This window comes from Jaculus jaculus, chromosome 2 (genome assembly GCF_020740685.1).
Source record: "Jaculus jaculus isolate mJacJac1 chromosome 2, mJacJac1.mat.Y.cur, whole genome shotgun sequence".
NCBI lineage: Eukaryota > Metazoa > Chordata > Mammalia > Rodentia > Dipodidae > Jaculus > Jaculus jaculus.
Genome location: NC_059103.1, coordinates 97,333,391 through 97,352,417, shown reverse-complemented (window position 1 = coordinate 97,352,417; position 19,027 = coordinate 97,333,391). Strand labels below are relative to the sequence as shown.

General features: G+C 39.9%; 2 protein-coding genes across 3 annotated transcripts in view; one reads left to right on the top strand and one right to left on the bottom strand.

The window, feature by feature from the left end:
• Positions 1-17,131, bottom strand: part of Tbck (TBC1 domain containing kinase) — a 211,079-nt gene extending 193,948 nt beyond the window's left edge. The window contains exons 1-2 of the mRNA XM_004663001.3: positions 16,949-17,131; positions 9,910-10,131 (exon numbers count right to left, since the gene is read on the bottom strand). Coding sequence (XP_004663058.2) covers positions 9,910-10,102 — 193 coding nt within the window. The 5' untranslated portion in view covers positions 10,103-10,131; positions 16,949-17,131. The remainder of the gene's footprint in view (positions 1-9,909; positions 10,132-16,948) is intronic.
• A 99-nt stretch (positions 17,132-17,230) lies between these two features.
• Positions 17,231-19,027, top strand: part of Aimp1 (aminoacyl tRNA synthetase complex interacting multifunctional protein 1) — a 35,359-nt gene continuing 33,562 nt past the window's right edge. Inside the window, exon 1 of one of the 2 annotated variants that reach the window (XM_004663005.2) lies at positions 17,231-17,375. Coding sequence is in view for 1 of the 2 variants with exons in the window: in XM_045143184.1 (XP_044999119.1) it covers positions 17,507-17,508 (2 nt within the window). In the remaining variant the exon portion in view is untranslated. The other variant, XM_045143184.1, reaches the window with a different exon arrangement.

The following is a 19,027-nucleotide window of genomic DNA, read 5'->3' as shown; positions in this document are numbered from 1 at the left end:
TCAAGAAGTCATCAGTGTTCATTCTGAAATTCTGGATATGTCTGAAAATAACTTCTGTTATAAAAACAATCTGGCTACACAAGCTAAAATGCTTGGGAATCGTAATGTACCAAATAAAAATCAGCAATGTAGTGATATTATTTATTAAAAAAAAAACAAATGAGACAACAAAATGAACAAGAACTATGAAAGGGTCCTTTTTTCGAATGAAATTTCAACAATTTCAACAGAAAGCTAGACATAGTATGCCTAGTGTAAAATGGATGTTTTCAGTCAATGCTGAAAAAGTTTAAAGTAAGCAGGAAAGATAACAGAAAACTTAAAAAACAAAAGACAATAAAATATTTCAATTACTTATATAGAGAAAAATAAATTATAAATGTCTTAAAATAATATGAAGAATTATTAGAATATGGTTATAGCATCATTCCTTTGTTATTCACACCAAACACTGAGACTTGCCTATTTATATAGTAAATATTGATATAATAAAACCAAAAAAACATGTGTTTTAAAAACTATTGGTATTAGGACTTTGTGATGGTCAATTGGGCTGGATCCTAGTCTCAAGAGATTCAAACATTAACTTGGATATTGCTATGAAGATATTTTATTGATCTTTAGTCAGATATCTTATTTTAAGTAAGAGAGCTTATCCTAGATAATTTGAGAGATCCTGATTCCTTGACTTTGTAAAAATAAATCAAGATTTTAAATTCTAATAAAAAGTTTATTGCTCTCAAAATTAAATTCTTCATCCTACTAAATCAGCAAAAAAGGATCTTTTTTAACCATTTATAGAGCATAGTGAAAGCCTGGCTTCTGCAGTAGCCCAACAAGTGAAAGCAGCTGCAAAAAGAGACCACATGGCACAAGTGACTCCAGGTGCAAGGGCAAAGCAGCCAGGAAGGGAGAACTATGGACAAAGTGTCTCATAGCAAGAGCAACATAATAGGGGAAGTGGAGCCAAAATCAAAATTCTTTTGAGGAGATAATTAAGTGCAGTCCAAACTAAAACCATGTGGTATTACATCACTGAGAAATATGTGCTCTTCACAGAGGAGACTGGTCAGTAGAAACCATATTTTCACATTAAATGAAACCAAAATAACTGAGCTGCTTTGGAACAAGTGGCCCTTTATGTAAACATTTATTCTATTTTAGTTATTTACTCCCATGCACCCAAATTTTCAGGGCACTGACCATTGCCAATATAAACATGAAGTCAAATTCCCTAGACTTTCTACAGCCACTAATATTCTATTCCAAGAAGCCATGCTTAAAATACAAAAACCTATGTTACCCTAGCAAACAGCTTGTAGCCTGGCAAACCAGAGTAAACAGCTTGGTGTTCGGGGCTAAGATGATCAATCAGAGTGTTGGCAACTTCAAAGGCCAGTGGAACAGACCCTGATTAAGATCTGTTTCTCTCTGATGCTAACAACCAAACAAGATTCATGTACTACACAGAAGGGCTTCTGCTGTCTTAGAGCACTTATCTCGGTGCTTACAGAGGCCATTTCAATAGAGGAAGTAAAAAGGGAACTTAACCAATAACCACAATAAATAAGGCTTCCTGATATAAAAATGAAGTTCTAAAAACTAAATCAAGTGTCAAGAGTCTGAGAACACAGGTATATTCCAAATTTTGCACATGGAAACCAGCAAGGTTCAATATGGCTACCAAGCATGGGTAGTAATAAGAACATACTACCCTGCCAAGCTTTATGTGGAGTGGGTTGGTGACTGGGCAATCCTACAACTGGATGAACTTTAGATTCTAACTGGATTAGGGTGCGAGCAACTATTGAAGCACGTGGGGACTGAAAAATGTTTAGTAATTGTTGGGTGATATAACAATGTCCAAATAATATTTCAACATCTAGATAATAGTGTTAAAACTTGCAAAACCACTATGGAAATCAGTATGGAGACTCCTGAAAAAGATGAAAATAGAGCTACCAACTGATCCAGCCATTCCTCTACTGGGTATTTACCGTAGAGGCTTCGCTGCAGAAATATTTGTTCAACCATGTGTATAGCTGCTCAATTCACAATTGCTAAGAACTGAAATCAACCCACATGCCCATTGACGAATGGATAATGAAGATGTGGTACATACACACAATGGAATTCTACTCAACAGTAAGGAAAAATGATATAATGAAATTTGTAGGAAGATGGCAGACTTGGAACAGATAATACTAAGCGAACTCACACATGCACAGTAAAGCAAATGCTGCATGGTCTCCCTCACCTGTGGTTCCTAAACTGAGACAGCTTGCATTGCTGTCATACATGACATATATGGAATGGTTTGTAGGGAAGGGAATGGGAGGGTGGAGGCACAGATATACACAAAACCAGACCCAAAATGAACTGGTACCATAGAATGCTCTCTCCTGGATAGCAGGCTAAAAGCCATAACCCTCAACAGGACCACAGAAGGATCATATAGTAAGATGGGACCAGGAGAGGGTGGTATGAAGCCTAACCCTAAAATATTTGACCCTGGTTGGTAACTCCCAGCATGAGAAATGGGTTACAACCCATGTTGAACTGTTGATCAGAGAGACCTATGAATTCCCCCCCCCAAAATCCAGACTCCTGCTAAAGCACTCGGTTACCCACCTGTGCAGAAAGGTAAGACCCCATTACTGAAGACAATAATGCAGCTGATGCAGAATGTCCAGAGACCTGGCTGAATCTGGGAGGAAGTCAGCTCCAAGATGGTTAGCCCATACAGTGCTGAAAACCACAACATAAGATGTGGGGCAAACATGGCCAACTATGCTGCAAGCAAGCAGGAGACCCTGCTGTATGCAATCAACCATCCTGACAATACACACACAACTATGCGGTAGTGGCACCCATCCTAGGTACATAACCAATGGATTCCTGATTGGCTAAGAGATCTGCTCAGTGGAAAGAAACCAAGTCAGAATCCTATGGAGACCAGGATTGTGGACTCTAATGAGAAGCTTCCCCTACTCTTTGGCCAAAAGTGAGGCTATAGTCATCACACTCTCTCTAAATTAAAAATGTTTATACCATTAACCTGATCTCACTCTCTGTTGGAGAATCTGTTTTTCCTTTTCACAAAGCAGCAAGATCTAAGGACAATCAAAATCTATCAAGAGGACAAGGATCACTGACTCCATGTCAGCAGGTGAACTAAACCAGCACAGCAGCCTGGGCCCAGGTGAAAACAAAGAAGTTGGCGAGATGAGCAAGAGTGCCGCTTCCATGGTGGGCCTGGCAACCTGAGCCGGGGTGATGGAGACAGACAATGAGGACACTCAAAATACATCAAATAGAAATCCAGAAGTTGCTGAGAGCTCAACAATAAAGTAGACTTAAAGCACACCCACCAAGGCTCAAGGAATTTTGTGGAAGAGGGGGCAGAAAGAATGTAAGAGGCACAAGGTGGGAGGGAACATCCAGAGACACTGACTGACCCCTTCATCCCAATGACTAACTGCTGCTCTCACAACTCATAAGCCACAACTCCAGGGGGAATACCAGCAATCTCACTAAGCGGGGGGGGGGGGGGGGGGGGGGGGGGGGCCTCAGTGGAGTGGGGGCAGGGAGGGAAATGATGGTACCAACACTTGATGTAAAAATACAAAGTTTCAACTTAATAAAAAAAAAAAACCACTTACATAAACAACCTCCAGCAAAAATGTTATACTTTTAACAACAAACTTGCCAAAAGTCCTTTTGGCGAAGTGACTAGAGTTATGTACTGTCTACTATACATTTAGTTAACATTACGAGTTATTGCTTTCTACTCTATGGTTAGTTATCATTAGCATCCCACTTATCTTTTTTTAAATTTTTATTAGCATTTTCCATGATTATAAAAAAATGCTATGGTAATTCCCCCCCCCACTTTCCCCTTTGAAAAGCATCCCACTTATCTTAAAGCAAATTAGAAAGATATACTCTCTTCTCCGGAATGAATTAGAAGCAGGTTTAGCAACCTCATACTCCATTAGTCAGAAGCTTCTGTATAGCATGCAAATGGAAGAATTTTACACAGTGGCCCTAACTGTGGGTCTCGTAATTAGGAAATATACCACATGGAACAACACTAGGTACAGGCTAAATTGATTTTAGAACATCTAGGATCCTACACAATAATGTACCAAGTTTACACTTAAGATCTCTTCATGTGCTTGATTATGTAATAGCAGAACACTATGAAGCTTACAGCATCCACATTTAGGTAAGTATCTAGTATTATAAAAGTTTTTGAAACTCTTTGATTTCCTTCTTTTCTCTAACCTAGAAGTGTATAAATGAATAGTAGACTTGAAGAATTATAAATTCATCAACATTTCTAATTGTAAGGGGGATCAGAATATGCCACCCCAAAATGTGCCACTTTGTATAAGGACTGTTTTGAGTTAAAAGCAAGCAGCTTTCTGGGTTCTTGCCTCTTCTGTACAAAAGCAGGCTATAAATTTCCCTCATGTATCAGTGATTTTTTTTTATATATTTTTATTTATTTATTTGACAGAGAGAGAATGAGAATTGGTGCACCAGGGCTTCCAGGCACTGCAGATGAACTCCAGACATGTGCACCCTCTTGTGCATCTGGCTAAGGTGGGTACTGGGGAATCGAACCTGGGTCCTTTGGCTTTGCAGGCAAATGCCTTAACCACTAAGCCATCCCTCCAGCCTTCATGTATCAGAGATTTCTATTTGTAAATGTTTTGTCTTCTCCCATAGCATCTATATAACAAACCTTAATAAATACACCCTATTTGACATACATTTCCTGTCACCTTCCCATAATATGCCACACTCTGAGAAATCCCTAACCCATTTTGTTTAGTCTTTTTTTAACACTTTATCACTTTTTGTGAAGACTGTTTTTATTTTATTTTATTTTTTTAGAGAGAGCACACACAAGAGAGGCAAAAGACTTTTTAAAAAATCTAAAATTCTAACTGCTTCTCTGAGTCACATTCCTATGAGCCTCCTTGCACACATACATGATTAAATCTGAGGGCTTTTTTTAACTTGTTGATCTGCTTTGTGTTTTTATTCAACGTGCTTCATTGATTCCAGCCTTTAAACATGGAGGACATACTCAGTACCTATTTTCTTTCATGTACTATATATAAGACAGGCTGAGAAGCCTTTCTATACAATGTTTCACATTTTTGAATTTCCCAGATTTTGGAATATGTGCACGGATTTGACAGTTTGAGCAAACCTAGTAGAAAAATCTGAAATTCAAAATGCTTCCAAATCCCAATGTTATTGAGCACCAGCCAATCCAGATTTTGGAGTTTGGGACTAGGGATGCTCAGCTAGTATTCAGTATCTTAATGCAATGTCAGGTCTGGAAACAATGTTCCACAGCTCTCCTCTGCATCCTCTAGCTTTGACATGATTTCTGCTCTCTTTTCCATAATGTTCCCTGAGACATGGAGGAAGTGATAGTGAGGTTTAGGGTTGAAAGGGCCCCTCAAAGTAAACTAAAGTGGTTAATGCCTTTGAGTCTATAAGGAGAATTTGGTTTTGCCTTATGTTTTCTTTTTCTGAATATTACCCTTCCCAAGATGATTCCTACAAGACTAAGTGAGATTATTCCTTTACTTGAAAACCTGGACACCCAGCATGGGGGCTAGACTAACCAGCTCAATCTCCACCCACTGATTTCCCATAAAAGACCTTGACTGATAGCAATCTAACCCACCAGGGCTCAGGGAATATTGTGGAAAAAGGGGCAGAAGGACTGTAGGAGCCTCAGAGTGGACAGGAATAGCCTGAGACACCATGTTTCCCTGTCCCTACAGAGACTGACTGAGGCCAATTGGTCCTCACAATGAATATCAATAACTCCACCAAAGAAGATCCTCAGAAATGGGGCAGGAGAGAGAGGTCTGTGTGAAATCTTTTGTAACAAATCAATAAAAATAACAACAAAAAAGACCTTGATCCATCATGAGGCAGATTTTTCCCTGGGGAGCCCTCCCACTTGGGAGCTTTTGCTTTACTTTTTGGACCACCTCCTGCTACACAAGTCTGCCTTCTTTCCTTCTCTTAAGTGCTATGATAAAATTTTCCTATACTTCATCTTCTCTGGTCTATAGATGTCATTCTTGAATTCCTAAGACTTGAACCTGGAGACCACGGGACTCAGTCAGTGGATGCTTGGCTGCTTTGCATGAACATGAACACCAGGAGCCCTAATTTCTGTGTTAAAACCCAACTAAGAACTGAGAGTGAGTCCGATGCTCTCAAACACACTCCAAATTCAGGTCAATATAGATGTTTCATTTAGTACTGCATGCTCAAAAATCACTTGTTCTCAATACTTTGACAAGTTGTGAATCTCCACATTAGTCACTGCCAACTACAAAAAGAAATATCTCTGATGAAAGATGAAAGCTGATTTCACAATGACTGTCATTTGTGCATAATACTGGGTCCATCAACATCTCATGATGAATGGCAGAAGAGGGCACAAGGCTCCCATCCCTCTCTGAGGAAGTTTTAGCAGTTAGTAGTTCCTAAGGGTGGGATAACATTTTTTCTTTTCTTTCTGTTTTTGGTTTTCCAGGGTTTCGAGGTGGGGTCTCACTCTAGCCAGGCTGATCTGGAATTCACAATATAATCTCAAGCTGGCCTCAAACTCGCATTGATCCTCCTACCTTGGTCTCCAGAGTGCTGGGATTAAAGGCGTGTACCATAATGCCCGGCTGGGGATGGCATTTTCTTCAGTGGTGTAAGTAAGTGTAGTAAGTTTGCACATGCCCTGGTAAATAAACCCCCATCCACATTCATGCAAACCATCCTAATTCAACTCCGAAGGTCACACAAAGGTATCAAAGTAGAGAAAATACTGGGTAGAAGAAAGGGTTCAGTATGAGGTGGGGGGGGGAAGGTAACAGGAAGTAATCATGATCAAAATTCATTAGATACGAATAAAAGTATCAGTAAAGTAGAAAAAATTACATGGACATCTTCAACTCATCTCAAATTGTTGTTGTTTTTCTTTTTTGGTGTGTGTGGCATGGTGTTTTAAGTATGCTATATGCAGGTATGTGTGTACGCAGATGCACACATGCTGTGCATGTGCATGTGAAAGCCAAAGGAAAGCTTTGGGTGCCCTTATCTATGTCTCGATCACACATTTTCCTTAGATAGGGTCTCTCCCTCAACCTGGACCTACAGTTTTAGTCAGCAAGCCCCAGACTTGAAGACCGGGGTTACAGATGAGCACAGCCACATCCACCATTTTTAACAATGTGGGTTCTATGTGGTGAAAGCAGGCAGTCTCTGGCACTCATGTTTGAGCAGCATGCACTCTTCTGCATCATCTCCTCATATTCTTTTTGGAAAAACACAAGATTATAACTAATTACGAAATGTGTTTCTTTGAAAAATAAGAATTATTAGCTAATGAGAGCAAGATTTTGTTTCTAACAACTAGGCCAATGACATACAGCAGCTCCTGAAAAATCAATAAATTCTTTTTAGGCCACCAGTACCATGAAAATGGATGAGTACAGGCAAGTCAGGAAGAGGAGACATTACTTTACTAAACCTTTCACTTACTAAAACTCTTATACAGGGCTTTATTATTCTTCATTACAGAGTTATCATTGCCTCCTTTGAACTTCCTTGGTATTGGGCTTACTCTATTACTGTATTATAACCATAATTGTATTCTTAAAAATATTTACTGATTTATTCATTTATTTATTTAGCATGCAGAATGAGACGGAGGGATGAAGAAAGAGAAAGAGAGAATGGGTACACCAGGGCCTCTAGCTGCTATATATACTGCTTTGTGCATCTGGCTTTATGTGGGTATTGGGTAACTGAATCCATGTCATTAGGCTTTGCAGGCAAATGCCTTAACTGCTGAGCCATCTCTCCAGCCCCATGATTGTATTATTATCTACAATTTCTGGATCTTACTTGGGAAATAGAATCCTGACTTATTTCTCTTCAAATATTGGACATGTAGGACAAGGAGTTCAACATGATCAAATAAGAGAGTATTAAAGTATTATAAACCTAGTAGAAGAGGGTTATGTCTGACAAAGCAGAACATCAGTAATAAGCACACTGGTTCCTCAAAAGAATGGCTCATTCCTAAAAAATAATGGCTCCTGAAAAAAACCCTAAAGTTTATTAGTGTTTTTGTAACTTTTTTTCTAATGCTGCATTTCTACCAGTTCTGCCCCTTAAATGTGTTCCCCATAGAAAGGGATAATTAATACCTCAATATGTCATCCATGTTTTCAATTAAAAAGTTAAAGCAAGCCAAATAATGATACACATTTAAAGTAAATGTTGAATCAACCAATCAAAAACAACTTGCAAGCTGGGCGTGGTGGTACACGCCTTTAATCCCAGCACTCAGGAGGCAGAGATAGGAGGGTCATTGGGAGTTCAAGGCCATCCTGAGACTACATACTCTATATACATACTACACTACCTCAAAAAAAAAAAAAAACTTACGTAGTAAAAGAAGCCTCAACAAAATCATGTTTCTATATCTGTAAGTAAATATACATTTACACATATATGTATGTATTCATGTGTTTATGGAAATTTGAATATAAAAGTGAATTCAATACAATTTTAAAAATTGGAACTTTAGCTTATAATTACACTTCTGAAATAATTCTACAATAAGAAAGCATCATCATAAATATCTTGGGCAGAGATGCTGAGAGATGGCTCAAAGGTTAAATGTAGGAAACCATCTCGAGGGGGAAGCTCCTAAGTATACTACTACAGAAGCAATAAATACCTTTGTGGTAAAACCTAGATTTTGGGGGCCAGGAAGATGGCTAATGGGTTTGAATCCCTACTATCTATGCATATTCTGGGTATGATATCATGCATTTCTAATCTCAAGGAGATTAATCTCTGAGGAGGCAGACAGGAGGATCTTTAGGGCTTGCTGGCTAGCTTGTTACCCAAATTGGACAGCTCTATTTTCAAGGAGAAACCCTGTCTCAAAGAATATGGTGAAAAGAACTGAGGAAGACCCTTTACGTCCTCTGGTCTCCACATGCATGTGCACACAAGCACACAAGTACCTGCACAAACAGACATGCCCAGACACACAGGAACATGCATGCACACATCACACATTCCCAACACTGATGATAGCAGGAGGGAGAAATCTGAGACTTGAGAATCAACTATATGTTCTATGTCCTTGATGCAGTCAGCCACTCCTTGGAACCAGTTTTGATTTTGGTTCTTGCCTTGGAAATATAAGGGTTAGCGAATTTTAGGGCTAATACAGTGAAGCTGGGAACACAAAGGAAGAAGAATAAGAGTGTCTGCAGCTGAGTATGGGATAACAAAGTTGAACAGATAAGAGAAAAGACGGGGCTCCAAGAAAACAACAAAATCAGGCTTGACAGTCATTTTAAAGATCAACTTATTTCTATAAATAGAGAGCATTATAATCCTCTAGACAATAGTTAATGGGTGACAACCTATATAGGTCTCTATCTACTGACGCCGAGAGAGCTTTGCTCTTTTACCTTCCTTTCTTCAAATAAAACTTTGCTTGCTTATCCTTCTTCAACTGTCTTCATTCATCATTCATTGTAAGACAATGAATGCACAGAACCCAAAAAAGCAGTACATCCCATACATATCCTATATATGTACACACATAGGATTTTAAACCAACTCCTTCAGTTCTCTAAATGCACATAAAAGAGTAAAAAAGCAACAATAATAAAAGACTAATGATTTCCTTTCATTTGAAGAGTAGCCAAATTTATTTTCAAGCATTAAAAAGCAAGTTCATGTCTGAATATATACTGATTTATTTATACAGTTACTGTCTATTTAACATTAAATCTTGAAATTATGTAGAGAACACAAAATATGGGAAAGAAAAAAACAAATACACACCATGTTTTCCTCTAGAAATATCCACATATTGGCATAGTCTGGGATGGATGATAGTCTTGAGGATTTGAAAGCGTCCTAAAATTTTGATGGAATTTGGTGTGAGGGGAAGTCCATTGCTTCCACAAACATCATGTGGCAGAGCTGAGGCAAAGAAGGTGAAGGCTCCCATTTCAGCATCCTTCAAGGGAAACATTTTTGGAATCCTATATCTTCCAAGATTATCTAGAGAAAGAGAGTGTTATGACACACTGATTAAACATTAAGCCAGTATTCTTACCCTAAAATCAATGGAGAAATATGCTAAGGCAGTGCTGGAAAGATGGCTCAACAGTTAAGGCACTTGCCTGCAAAGCCAAAGAACCCAGGTTCAATTCCCCAGTACCCAAGTAAAGACAGAGGCACAAGGTGGCACATGCATCTGGAGTTCATTTCCAGTGGCTAGAGGCCCAGTGTACTCATTCTCTCTCTCTCTCAAATAAATAAATAAAAATTATAAGACAACATCAGGAAAGAAGGCAGGAAGGCAAGAAGAGAAGGAGGAGAGAAGAAAGGACAGGAACAGGGAAAAGGAAGGAAAAGAGGAAAGGTAGTAGTTGAAAATTTATACTGAAGCTCTAAATCAAATTCAAAGATCTTTAATAGCATAAAAAGGAAATGTTAAAACATTTCATCTTCAAATTCTACACATCTCCAAATTTCAGTTTTGTAAAATGTATTTTTACTTATTTATTTGCAAGCAGAGAAATACAAAGAGAAAGAAAATGCATGGGCACACCAGGCCTTTAGCCGCTGCAAACAAACTCCAGATACATGTACCACTTTGTGCCCCTGGCTTTACATGGGTACTGGAGAATCAAACCTGGGTCATTAGGCTTTGCAATCAAGCACCTTAACATCCGAGCCATCTTTCCAGCCCTGTTTTGTTTAGTTAGGTGGAATTTCATGTAGCTTAGGCTGGCCTCAAACTCAAACTATCCATCTTTGAACTCCTGATCCCCTTGCTTCCACTTCCCAAGTGTTGGGATCACTGGCATGTGACATCATGCCCTGCATCTGTAAATTTAAGAGCAGAGACAATCTGGTGGTATATTTTTCATAGTAATAAAGCTCTTTACTTAAAGCTTGAATAACTTACTACACTGCTAAATGATTTCAGGAAATTACTATAAAAACGCATAAGAAAGAGTCCTTTTACTAAAATAGAAGGAAGCTATACAACTTGTAATAGTTAAAAGGTTGACTTGGCCTCTTCAGATTCTGAGGCTTCCGCCTCAGAGAAAATAGGAACAGTGGTGAGCTGCAGTCAGAAGAGCATTTGAAGTTAGGAGAGTGATCTGATATGTCAAGGTATTAGAAGAGTCAATTTTGCTATCAGTGGTGCAATATACATAGGCAGTCATTTATTCTATCAGCCAAAAAAAAAAAAGGAAAGAAGGCAGGAAGGCAAGAAGAGAAGGAGGAGAGAAGAAAGGACAGGAACAGGGAAAAGGAAGGAAAAGAGGAAAGGTAGTAGTTGAAAATTAAAATTAAATTACAGGGGCTGGAGAGATGGCTTAGTGGTTAAGGTGCTTGCCTGTGAAGCCTAAGGACCCATGTTCAACTCTCCAGATCCCATGTAAGCCAGGCACACAAAGATGAGGCAAGCCCAAGGTTGCACATGCCCACTAGGTGGTGAAAGCATCTGGAGTTTCAGTTCAGTGGCTGTGGCCCTGTCATACCAATTCTGGTTTTCTCTCTCTCACTCTTGATAGCACCTTGTATAAGCTTCTATAACCTTGGGGAGTAGTCATGTTGCCCTTTTGTTTGGTAAGGTCTCACTCTAGCCCAGGATGACCTAGAAGGAACTCATTCTGGAGCTCTAGGCTGGCTTTGAACTCAGTGATACTCATACCCCAGCCTCATAAGTGCTGGAATTAAAGCCATAAGTCACCATGACAGGCCTTCTGTGACTCTAAGTTTCAGCCTTCCCAAATTTGTTGACCTTTCAATTCTCTCCTTCAATTTGGAAAAATGTTCTATATAACAGAAATTACAGGCAAGTACCACCACGCATGGTCCCCTCCTGCCCTTCCTTCTCCCCCACTCCCTCCTTCCTTTTCTTTTTTTGTTTTACAAATTCTGGGATTAAACTCAGGTCTTGACACTTTCAAGGCCAGTACTTTACCCACTGAGCTATCACCTCAGCCCACAGATTTTTTTGGGGGGGGGCACAAAACCCTTTGGATTGTTACACTGTAGCTATTTCTACATCATGTGACCAGAGTTGTTAATCATCACTTCTAGATTTGAACCATCAGTTTCATTCAATCAGTTTGAGCAAAGCAGGCTGGGTAAACTTTTGTGAGCCACACTACTGTGAATTTCAGTCATTTGACCAACTAGGACATTAGATGGATTCACAGGAAAGGTAACAACTTTTTTTTTTTTTTTTTTGCACAAATACTAACTTCTCCCTGATGTATGATTACAATCTAGTTATAGACTTAAAAAAGTGTTAGTATATAATCTAGAAATAATTTTTAACAGTAACATATTATATATTCTAATTGTATTTTTTTAATTTTAAGGTAAGCAATGAGAGGATGGTGGGATGAATGCTATTTAAATATATGTAAAACAAATCTACTTGACTTTATCCCCAAAATATGACAAAGACAAATACAAAACCCTTGAACAAGAATCAAAGGTATTTACAAAAATTTCCAATATTTTAAAGATTCATTTGTGATAAAATTTCAATACAGCAGTTGCAATAACACATTATTTTCTTTGTTTCATCCTTCCAGCCTGTTTAAACAGCTATCACAAGGGAAAACCCAGAATGGCTGGCCTTAGGACTCTGAATTCCACTAGATTCTGTGGTGGCAGTTCTGGAACCCGGGCTGTGTTGTTACTTGCTGCTGTCCGTCCTGCTTTTCTAGGGCCTGGTTGTAACTGGAAGGAGTCACTCTGAGAGCAACAGTCCCACTTGGTGGTGCTCGCTGGAGCTGCTTGAATGGAACAGATGGATGCATGTATGGAGACTACAAGGAAGGGAAGATACAAGTCTGGTGTTTGTGCCTGGGAGGTAGTGGAAGAATCTGGTCTAGAAGATGGAGAAAGACATTCAAATGAAGCAGATTCCTCCAATTTTCTCCTAAGGGTTGGGCTTGAACCCTGTTCGATAAAAATAAACTGGCATACTAATACAGGTCTTTCTGAGCTAAAAGATTCACTTCCACTTGACTTATTTGAAGACATTCTAGAAAGTCCCACCTCCATTTCTGTTATTAACCTGATTTAGGTCCTTTAAAGACAGACTCACTTATTGGAATACAACTGGCACTCTTGGATAAGACCATTTGTTGGTAAGATTTTCTAGATTCATCTGTCTACCTAAAGTTATATCACACTTTCCTAGAACCCCAGATTTACTTGAAGCACTACTAGAGGATGATGTCCTGGGCAGCTAAGATAATTTGTTAGGAGAACTTAGTCCATTTCAATTGAAATTGAATTTGATATTGGAGACTACGTAGGTTTTCTTAACAATTGCTGACCAGTTCTTGAAGAAGTGGAAACTCTGGAACTTAATAAAGGAACCCTTTATCTGACCTACCTGTTTGGGAAGTCAACCTAGCAACAGGGCTTAGCTCTGATTTCTTGAATCCTCAAAAATGGTGACTGTCAACTCTCACTAGGGCTTCTGGAAGCTGTAGTCTCTAAAGTAGGGCACTTTTAGAAACAGGACTTGTATTTGAGGACTCTCTCAAACTCCTGGAATGTGCATCCTTATTCTACCTCCACAAATTGAAGATATGTTTATTGGAAGGACCAATTTTATTTGGTTTGAAACTTCTGAATTAGATTGAATTTTTCCAGTAATACTATTTTTTACAAACTCCCCTCCTCCTTTGAATCCCTTATTTTCAGATTCTGTCTTTTAAGTTTCTAATGTACTTTTCTTCCTTGGTTTGAGAATATGTGGGTCTCTCTTCATATGAGAATGTGAAGGGCTTTTCTACTTAATAGGATTTAGATGGGAAGATGTGGTGATTTAACTCAGGTGTCCCCCATAAACTCAGGTGTTGGATGTTAGGTTCCCCAGCTGATGGCAATTGGAAATTAAAGCCTCCAGGAAGGAGTGTATTGTTGGGGTCAGGCTTATGGGTGTTACAGCCAGTTTCCCCTTGCCAGTGTTTGGCACACTCCCCTGTTGCTATTATCCACCTTATGTTGGCCAGGGCATGATGTCCACCCTCTGCTCATGCCATTGTTTTCCTCTGCCATCGTGGTGTTTCCTCTTGAGCCTATAAGCCAAAATAAACCTCTTTTCCCCACAAACTGCTCTTGGTTGGGTGATTTCGACCAGCAATGAAAACATGACTGACTGCAACAGAAGGTAATCCCAAGAACATTATTTTTAGTAAATGATGCTTGAGCAAGCTATCCGTGAGGAAAATAATAATAAATTCACATCAACAAAAATCTGAGATGGAGGGCTGGAGAGATGGCTTAACAGTTAAGGCCTTTGCCTGTGAAACCTAAGGGCCCAATTTCAATTCCCCAGTACCTACATCAACCAGATGCACAAGGGATACATGTGTCTAGAGTTCACTTGCAGTGGCTGGAGGCCCTAGTGTATCCATTCTCTCTCTCTCTCTCTCAAATAAATAAAGGAATTTTTGTTTAAAAAAATCTGAGCTGTATCATGAACCTATGGCAAAAGCAAAAAATGTTAGCTTCTGAAAGAAAATATAAGAGAATTTCTCTACAATTTAAGCTGGGTGAAGATTTCTCGGGCAGAGTACAAAAGGCATAAACCATAAAATAAAAGTTTGGGCTTCATAAAAATTAAAAATTTTTACATTTCAAAATGTACTCCTGAGAAAATTTAAATACAAGCCAAAGAGAAAAACTATATCTATATGCATCTATATACAAAACATATAAATGTATACTAAATATGATCATTTTATCTAATCCACATGTATTTCTGTATAATAGATTTTCAACTGGAATCTATAAAGTACTCTTACAATCAAGTAATAAAAAGATGTTGGGCGTGGTGGTGCATGCCTTTAATCCCAGCACCTGGGAGGCAGAAGTAGAAGTATCACCATGAGTTTGAGGCCACCCTGAGACAACAGTGAATTCCAGGTCAGCCTGAGCTAGAATGATACCCTACCCCCCCAAAAAAAAGAAAAGAAATAAAGACAATAAACATGCAAAATTCATAAATATATTTTTCACAAAAGACACAGCATATTAAAAACTACTCAGAACTACTCAGTATCATTAATCATAGAAACATACATATTAATACAATAACATGCCTTTCACATCTACCAGAAGAGCTAAAATTAAAATAACTGACAATAAATATTTGAATAGTATGGTACTGGAGGTCTTACAACAGTGCTGGCAGGAGTGAAAAGAGGCACATAAATATGTTTTTTGAAACGTTATCTAAAGGTAAAAACGCACTTATTGTGAAACTCAGAAATTCCCTATCTATAAAGAAATGAAAATATTTTCACAAAATGCTTCTATAATGCATGATAATGTTCAAAGTAGCTCTTCTCATACATAATAGCTAAAAACCAGAAGCAATGGCTCACATTTGAATGGTCGAAAGCATAAACAAGTTTTGACATACTAAAACCATCAAATTATACTCAATAATAAAAAAGAAAACAAACCTGTCAAAACATATTTTCAAAAGAGGGTATGAAAATAGTTTTAATAACTACTCCAAAATTTTGGGATGCTGTGGGTCAATAGAAAAGATGAGTTTTAAATCAACCTTCAACAAACAAATCCAAAATTGGAGAAAATAGTCTGAGAACCATTGCATTTTTAGTATTTAATCCTACTAAAAATACTATTTGATTGTCAGGTACTTTTATCACTTAGACAACTGAAAAATCAACTAACAAATGGTTATTTAAGATTCAAAAGGAAAATCATTAGTCACCATAAAACATTTCATCAGTTTTCTGCTTCAACAGCCTCTCAGATGGGTGCAGAAATAAAGCTCAAGATCAAAATTCACACATACAAAGGCTTATTCTTGATGAGTGGAATAAAGTTAGTGAAAAGCCAATGAGGTGAGCGACTACAGGAACAAAACAGGTGTAAGCAGTTGACTTTGAATATTCACTCAACATTTTTTTTTAAATTTTTTTTGTTCATTTTTTATTTATTTATTTGAGAGCAACAGACATAGAGAGACAGATGGAGGGAGAGAGAAAGAATGGGCGCGCCAGGGCTTCCAGCCTCTGCAAACGAACTCCAGACACGTGCGCCCCCTTGTGCATCTGGCTAACGTGGGACCTGGGGAACCGAGCCTCGAACCGGGGTCCTTAGGCTTCACAGGCAAGCGCTTAACCGCTAAGCCATCTCTCCAGCCCTCACTCAACATTTTGAAACCCTTAACTCAGATGCTTTTGCAGCTGTTGAGCCAAAGGATCGAGGAAGCGACCCAATCTCAGCCCCAAGGAACTTGTAGTTGAATGACTCAAATGAGGGAGGGTGGATCAATATCAACAAGAAAATGCTGATGACATTGTGAATAAATTAGCATTTATATTTAACAGGCCAATGACATTAATTCGTTTATTTTTTATACCTTACTTCAAGTTATCTTTCTTTACCAAAACAGAAAAAAAACAAGGACAGGAATTCTTGAAAAACTTGTAAACAAAAACAAACAAACAACAAGAAGAAAAACAACATGTCAAGGCAAGTTTTTCTTTTGGGGAAGCATTGAGAGAGAAACATTTCAGATTCCTAACCTCTTGGTCTTTGCAGCAGTGACGCTGGGATCACTTTCAAACGTTACTTACAGTTCTCAAGACTCGGGTGAAATTGTGATTTATGGGAAAAGATGAGTGTAGCTAGGAATAAGAGCCAGTGCCCAGCAGCAAGAAGCTGCCCAGCTCTGCTGGACCTGGTGCTGCGAAAGGTCCTGGTCACTGGCTCTCCACCTCGTCGTCGTCCACACCCACTGGCCTCTTCCCCTTGGACACAGTAAAAGGGCAGGGGGAGACCAGAATACCTGTCTGTGAACGAGAGGGTGCAGGCGGGCACAACTAAAGAGGATGGGGCTTCCACCCGGCCCGTGCCTGGAGCTGCAGCTCGGAGTCGACAGGAGGCCGCTCGGGGCCGCGAGCGCAGGCGGCCAAGGCCAGGCCTTCAGCACCAGGTGGGTAGCGCGCCCTCGGCGCTCCGCTGACAGCTCGCACCTGCCCTCCCGCCCGGCGGCCACGGCCTGGCCATTACTCATGACATCACAGCCTCGCGACGCGCCGCTCAGAAAGACCCTAACTTCCGGTCGCCCGTCCCTGGCCCAAACCGTAGACGAAATGTGACCAGCGCAAAAGAGGTGCGGGGCGGGAAGTGGGCGACGGTGCGAGGAAACGCAAGAGCGTGCGTGTGTACATCCGGAAGTGGACTGCGCACCGGAAGCGGCTGGCGGGTGCAGGGTGAGTCTGGGCAGCACTCAGGCATTCGGCTGGGACACCCCGCCGGGGTCCTTTCTCGCTGCCACGGTGTGAGGGAGTCGGTGGCTGCCCGTCCCTGGGGAGGCTGCGCCGGAGCTGCTGCTGGCCGCTTCATGTGAGTGACAGGGGACGCCGAGGGGTCGGCATTGGCGATCATCCCAAGAGTCACCCTCATTTTACTTGTCCAGGAGAGGGCACGCGGCCTTCGGGTCCCCTTGGGCTGCTGGCCGTACCTGCCCCCACCTTGGCGTGAGAAAATAGGGAGAGCTCGGCATCTCTGAGTTGAACGAAGTTTTAGAAATGGATACATGCCTAAGGGACAGGATGAGAAGTTTCATGACCTTGTTTACTTCTGTGTGGATGTGTAAAAGGACTTTACTATGTGTGAGAGAGAGAGAGAGAGAGGGAGAAGAGGGGCTGAAGGCAGGAGGAATTCATTGGTGAAGCAATTCCTCTAGTGACTATATTCCACGCACCGTTGTAGGCACTGGGTAAAGAGCAGTAATCAAAGTAGAAATGGCAATGAACAGCACAGACTCTTGTGCCCGGGTCACGTTTTGTTGAAGGACAATACCATATGTTAAATATGCCATGTTTCGTATTGTGAGTGTTGAACAGAAAAAGTATTTAGAGAAAGGCAGTATAATTTTAAATTTTAGAGTGGTCAAAGGAGGCTTCACGGGGGGAAAAGGCTTTACAGTAAGTAGGTGATGCAAGTGAGAATTGACTTATGAAGATATCTTCAGGACGTATAGTCGGACACAAAGTCCAACCGTTGCAAACACCAGAACGCCAAGAAAGCTTGGGTGAGGTCACTCATAATTGAGAAAAGGGGTTAAAGCCTGAGGCCATATCGAATAAAGCTGGAACAGGTCATGAAGTATCTTGAGTGCATCCTAAGGTACTATTCTAAATGAGAAGCCGTGGAGGGTTTTGAGTAACCGAAGAATGCAATACAACTTCTTTTTAAAAGGTTACTCATAGACCCTGTAAGAAAGATCAGTTAGAAGGCGTTTGCTTCAGCCCAGAGGAAAGAATAGGAGCTTCATTACAGATAGTAAGAAATGGCTAGTTGTATTCTGATGACACATGATTTAGATACAAGGGAATTATGAAAGACAGCTTAATTTTTTTTTCGTTAAGCTGTGGAAGACACCTTAAGTTGAATTTTGTGAATTTCCAAATGACAAGTAGAAGTAAAATCATAGCTTTGTCATTTATGTTTGAGTGGATGTTGCTAAGTCATCTAATTCCTCTGAGGTGATATCTTACAAGGTGAATATTAAATACCAAGGTACGTGAAAATTCTAGTAACTGTTAACGTTAGGGGCCTTGCTGAATAAGAAATGGGGCAGAGCTGGGTGTGGTGGCACACGCCTTTAATCGCAGCACTCAGGAAGCAGAGGTAGGAGAACGGCCATGAGTTTGAGGCCACCCTGAGACTACATAGTGAATTCCAGGTCAGTCTGGGCTAGAGTGAGAGCCTACCTTGAAAAAAGAAAATAAAAGAAAAAGTGTGTGCATGTGTGTGCGCAGTGCATGTATACAAATATACATAGAGATTCATGTGTCCTGTGTACATGCATGTAGAGGCCAGAGGAGAACATTGGGTACCCTCTTCTACTTTGTTTTCT